General features: G+C 38.8%; 1 protein-coding gene across 5 annotated transcripts in view; it reads right to left on the bottom strand.

Annotated features, from left to right (window-relative positions):
• Positions 1-6445, bottom strand: part of PIGN (phosphatidylinositol glycan anchor biosynthesis class N) — a 100232-nt gene that overhangs the window by 9918 nt on the left and 83869 nt on the right. For 4 of the 5 annotated variants that reach the window (XM_049619768.1, XM_049619767.1, XM_049619770.1 and 1 more), the window contains one exon: positions 959-1001. The exons of the other annotated variant lie outside the window; for it this stretch is intronic. In XM_049619768.1, the coding sequence (XP_049475725.1) occupies positions 959-1001 (43 nt within the window). The remainder of the gene's footprint in view (positions 1-958; positions 1002-6445) is intronic. 5 annotated transcript variants of the gene reach the window in all.

Here is a 6445-nt window from a genome sequence, read left to right as displayed (position 1 = left end):
CCCATGGGATGTCATGCCTGATGGGTGTATTTGCCTGGAGCCTTAGCCACTGGACAATCTTATTTTGGGGGCTTTGGGCCATGTGGTATCAGTTCCACCTCTAGAAGGGCTGGACGTTAAAGGTCAGCCAAGGGAACAAAATGTGATTGATCCCCATTAAAAAGTTGACACGGGGGCTCTGGTGAGCCTGGTTGGCAGGACTCCCTGTGTACGTCACACATGGATGCTGTCATGACTCCATAAGGACAAGAGGACCAGAGGTCCCCTCCTAGACTCTGCCTTCTGAGTTTTTTCCCTTGGCTAACTTCAATCTGTATCCTTTCCTATAATAAACCATAACTGCGTATATAACAATTTTCAGTGAGTTTCATCCTTCTAGCGAATTATCAAACCTGAGAGCAGTTTTGAGAACCCCCTGAACTTGCAGGTGTAAAGTATGTTCTTTTTGTGAATATACTCCATACGAGAGGCTCACCTACCTGCTCTTTACTCAGAACTCCCTTATTAGAGCCATCAACTTGGTAACATTTTCCAACTTAAAAAGCTCTATTTCCTCTTTCCTTCCTTCCTTTCCTCCCTTCTCTCAATCTGAGAGAAGGGTTAAAATAATCAACATTTCAAGCACGGAAATGATGTATTACCTATATCTAAAGTTAGCTTTTCCTGTTAACTTCCTATGGAAGGTTCATTTCAGACATAATGCACCATGGAAGACTAGGTATAAAATGACAGATTGAAATAAATCAAGTGGGAAGACTTCTGATACCTTCAGAAGAACACCCTTCCTGCACAAGTCATATAAAAAGAAAGTAATTTATATGTGTAAATTATGCCAGTACTTTTAACTTAATATCTAAGGATTTCATGTACAGAAATGCATTCAGATTTCTCTTGATTAAATTAAATCAGCACTTAACTTCTCAATCTTATTTACACTGAATATCCAATAATGCCTTACCAAAGCCATAATGTCTGATATGACGAGAACCATGAGAAAAAGGCTGGAAAAAAATAAAGATAGATTACACATAATAGAACAGGCACATTTTAAAAGCACCGCAAAATAAAAATTACAACAACCAAATAATCCAATATTCTGTTAGCACTTTTTCTTCTGAGAATACTACTTTTTGGGAAAAGAGCTCTTTTCGTGTTATCATTGGCAATTGACATACAGTGACGGGCCGGAACCCAAAAATGTTATTTAACATTTTGAATATTTATTTCAACAGTAGGAAAGGGACACGAATTATGATTTTTTAATAAAGCTTTTTACCTTGAGATAATCACAGGCAATTACAAGAAATAATATAGAGGGATCTCACGTACCCCTTGCCTAGTTCCCCCCAAGGTAATATCTTACAAAACTATCGTACAGTATCGCATCAAGGATATTGACAGTGATACTGTCAAGATACAGAACATTCCCATCATTACTAGGATCCCTCATGATGCTCTTTTAGGCCACATCTATCCTCCCTGCACCAACCCTCTGCCTAATCCCATGAGAACCACTAACTCTTCTCCATTTCTATAATTTCGTCATTTCAAGACTGTTGTGTAAGTCGAATCATTTATGTAATACTTTGTGACCTTTTGGGAATCTATTTTTTTTCATTCAGCTTAATTCTCTTGAATTCATCTGAGGTACTGTATGTATCAATAGTTTCATCCGTTTTATTGCTGTGTAGTAATCCATTTGTGGATGTACCACAGCCTGCTTAACCATGTTAAGCACTGAAGGACATTACAAATAAAGCTGCTATAAACACCTGGGTACAGTAGATTTCTCTGGGAAAAATACTACAGAGTGCAATTGTTGGATCTTATGGCAGTTGTGTGTTTAGTTTTATAAGAAACTAAAACTCTTTTCAGAGTGGTTATACCATATATGTTCTCATTTGTAATATCTGAGAGCAATTTCTTGGCATCTTCACTAGTTTTTGGTGTCACTACTTTTTATCTTAGCTATTTTGATTGTTGTGTAACGATACCTCACTGTGGTTTTAATACGCATTTCCTTAATCATTAGCAATGCTGAACATCTTTTCTTCAGCTTCTCTGCCATCTGTATATGCTCTCAGGTCTTCTGTTCATTTTGTCATTAAATTGTCTGGTGTGTACTGTTGAGTTTTGAGAGTTCTTTACATATTCCAGATAGTAGTCCTTGGTCAGATACACAGTTTGTAACTATGCTCTGCCAGTATGGGCTTGTCTTTTCATTCTGTTAACAGGGTCTTCTCTTTTGCAGAGCAAAAGCTTTTAATTTTCATCAAGTCCAACTTATCAATTATTCCTTCTATGGACCATGGTTTTGGTGTCAAGCCTAACTCTTTTCCTAGCCCAAATCTCAAAGATTTTTCTTTGATGCTTTTCCTAAAAGTCTGAATCTGTGGTCCATTTTGAGTTAATTTTTATGTAAGATGTAAGATTTTGGTCAAGGCTTAAAAAAAAAAATCACAGGGGCGCCTGGGTGGCGCAGTCGGTTAAGCGTCCGACTTCAGCCAGGTCACGATCTCGCTGTCCGTGAGTTCGAGCCCCGCATCAGGCTCTGGGCTGACGGCTCGGAGCCTGGAGCCTGTTTCCGATTCTGTGTCTCCCTCTCTCTCTGCCCCTCCCCCGTTCATGCTTTGTCTCTCTCTGTCCCAAAAATAAATAAAAAACATTGAAAAAAAAAATTAAAAAAAAAAAATCACAGCATGCCTACTTGATTTCCTTAACAAGGCAATGAAAAATTTAATGCTCATGGGTAATACAGAATCTTAGCTTTTTTAGTTGAAGAAATGGACAAATTTCCCTCCGCATTAAGGTATCACAGCAATTAGATAATACAAGGGAGAAAATGCAAATCCTAAAATCAACTGGTGCTTTTCTCATAAGTCCAAATAGAAAACAACAATGAAAAGTGTTCATAGAATTTTAAATTTCTATATACACTACAGAGGTGCAAGAAAGCTGCAGATTTCTCTCATCTCATTTATAAATTTAATGTTCTAAAAAAGTCTTTCCTCCCAGGCAAACTCATGTGATCAATTATTGAATTTCATTACACAATTCCATTTCAACTAGTCTAAAATCAGTGCTCCTAGTCTAAAATAATCCTTGACTTCTTTTTAAGACATAATTGTTTTTCTAACTATAGGTCTGAAATATAGAAATGTAACTCAATAGTTCACATACATAGATATGTAGCACAAGTCAGACTTATCCTAAGTGAAGTGCTGTTACCATTCAAAGCAAGTCTGATGTAACAGACATACAAGAAGTGTGTTAAACTAAGAGTTTGTGGAGAGCGCAAAGGTCATTCAGTACAACCTTCTGTCCAAAGTATCAATTCTCAAAGTAGTAATCTCGATGAAAGCATGGGCTTTAATGGTTCCAGTTACAGAATCTACCCCGATTTACACAGCCCCAATTATTTCAAACTGCTTTCCTTCTTTGAATCAAAATCCGTGAAACAAAAATTCTACCCTATGGCTGTAGTTCTTCGGGAACAAGAATTAAAAAATAAAGGCAATTTAAATGCAACAGATTTGGGGTGCCTGGGTGGCTCAGTCAGCTGAACGGTCGACTCTTGATTTTAGCTCAGGTCATGATCCTGAGGTTGAGGGATCGAGCCCGCGTTAGGCTCCCACTCAGAGTGTGGAGCCTGCTTATGATTCTCTTTCTCTTCCTCTGCCCCTCTCCCCCACTTGCACTCTCTCTCTCTCTAAAGTGAAAAAAATGTAAAAAAAAAAAAATGCAACAGACTTTTAAATATATTTTTTGAAGTTTTGTTTGATATTTTTAAATGTTTTTCTAAAACCATGTTTTACTGTGGGACACAGATGATGTTCTGCAACCCTTTTTAAAGTAAAACACACCTGATGGTATGAAGACTTACTATCTTCTTAGCCTCGGCTTCCCTATCTATAGAATGGGCAGGGTAACCGCTACTTCATAGTACTGTTGGGAAAATTAAGTCAAGTAATACATGTCAAGTATCTAATACAGTGCCTGCCTGCCTACTACTACTGATTTCTTTCTTACTCCTTGTAACAAAACTTTAGATACAATTAAGGACACAGTGAAAGATATGATCTCTGCCCTTACAGAGTTCATAGGGTGTGCATTAGTTTGCTGAAGCTGCCATAACAAAGTACCACAGACGGGCGGCTTCAACACCAGCGATGTGTTCTCTTGTAGTTCTGGAGGCTAAGTTTGAGATCAAGGTGTCAACATGGCTGCCCTCCTTCTGAGGCCTCTTTCCTTGGCCTGGGGATGGCCATGTTCTCCCTCTGTGTTCACACAGTCTCTCCTCTGTTTGTGTCTGTGTCCTGATCTCCTCTTCTTATAAGGACACTGGTTGTATTGGATTAGGGCCCACTCATATGACCTCATTTTACCTTAATTATTTCTTTAAAGGTCCTATTTCAAATATAGTCCCATTCAACATATGTCTCTGGTGGGCTGGGGGGGGGGTGGTGTACAACTGAGCCCACAACAGGGTGTGAGACAGAAAAATAAGAAACAGTTCATCACCATATGAGTTACCTAAATTACCTAGGAATTTGAGGGGAGGGCAGCTGACTAAGAAAAGTACATCGGACAGTATGATGTCTGATCTAAGACTTAATTAACAACAAGGAAAAACCTTTTCCAGAGCAAATTTTGAACTATTCTGTGGAGACTGAGGAACAGAGAAGTTGCCCAAGTCACACAGCTAGTGAGAGGGCCGACTTTCAGCACAGCGTGTCTGGCCTCAGGGCCTCTGCTCCCCAGCCATGATGCACAATGTCTCCCCAAGGCACTGTCTCCTCTCAGAAAACTTCAGCACGCTTACCATTTTCCCTGAATGTGTCCTTTGTTCACCTTGCTTTATTCATATAGTGTTCAGACAAGAAGGCATAAAAGTAACAGAGTGTTCGATACCTATGGTGATCAAATCACTGTGACAGGAGGATGGGATTATTATTTTCCTGTCCTGGATGTAACATTTCCATTAAAAGCAGATGAGTTTGGGTGTTTTATCTCTAAGATGTTTTCCCACTACTCAGCACCTAGATCCTATGAGTCTGTCCCATGAATACCCCCCGATTCAGGAAACAAATACATGCTACTGGGTTTTTATACAAATGATAATGAATGTTCCCTCTTACCACCTCCACCGACACACTATGATCGCTCATCTCTAATGGTCTCTTAACTGATCTCCCTGCTTTGACTCTTGTCCCCAAGTTATTATCCATACAACAGACAAAGGAGCCTTTGAGCCCTTCCAGTGGCTTCTTGCCACAACTAGGAAAATTTTGCAAGTCCAAACTTTGGCCTAAATGGCCTCATATGATCTGGTCCCTGCCTACCTCTCCAGCTTTACTTCCTCCAGTTCTCCTGCTAGCACCCTCCACTTACGCCTGGCCCGGGTGCTGTCCTTCCAATACATGGTCTCACCTCAGGCCCTCTGCGTGCTCCACACCCTCTCTACCTGAAAGTGCTCTTTCTTCGTACGGTTTCATGGTTCATTCTGTGTTTATTCCTGTCTCTGCTTAAATGTCTCTCCAATCTATTTTTCTTCCTGACATTTAACACAACCTGACATTTTATGGCAAACGTTTTATTTATTATTTGTCTCACTGAGTAGATGGTAAGCCCTATTCACCAGTGTATTACCAGCAGCTAGAACAGTGGCTGGAACGAAACGGAAATTGAAAACATCACGTGCTAAATGAACGGTAGAAGCAATCGGCGTAAAATAAAATTGAAAATGGCTACTACTACACGTTGTGACATCTCTTGTAGATACAAGACTGACTTAACTTCTTCCTTTTGGGTCCAGAGAACACTACAAAATTTGACCCAGAAAAAATCAGATGCGGTGGAAACAACACCAGATAACGCTGTAGAAAGCTAAAACCACTCAGGGTAAAATCTGTAACTGACAAAGAGCAATGATGGAGGAAGCAAACCTTCTTGACAAAAACCAGGTCTATAATCTGACCTAGGTACATTAGACCTGCTGGAGATAATAACCATTACAAAAAAAAAAAAAAAAAAAAAAAAAATCACACCAGCATGAGCTAAAAATTCTTAGACTTTACGAGAGATAAAAATTAGATAAAGGAACCAAAATTTTAAAAATTGACCTCAATAAAAATAATTTCAATAAATTAAAAATCAAAATGAAAACATTTGGAAGTAACTTAAAATTACCTCATATAAAATTAATTAAAAAATTAAGCTGGCTTAATAGAATGTCTCCTGGAAAGTGCTCTTCCAATAAAAGTGATTCGATATTGGTGTAATTCTGATTCAAATTTGGATTCCTAAATACGGGAGCATACATCCTGAAGATCAAAACATCTAACAGAACAAAACAGAATATTCAAAGTGATAGTTTCAAAACATCTTACATTCATTTCAATTAGTGCAGGGCATGAGAAACTAGCTTTTTGGCTGCTGGATCACA

This window comes from Panthera uncia (genome assembly GCF_023721935.1).
Source record: "Panthera uncia isolate 11264 chromosome D3 unlocalized genomic scaffold, Puncia_PCG_1.0 HiC_scaffold_8, whole genome shotgun sequence".
Classification (NCBI taxonomy): Eukaryota; Metazoa; Chordata; class Mammalia; order Carnivora; family Felidae; genus Panthera; species Panthera uncia.
Note: the sequence above shows the minus strand (reverse complement) of the source record. Positions and strands in the feature narration are given on the sequence as shown.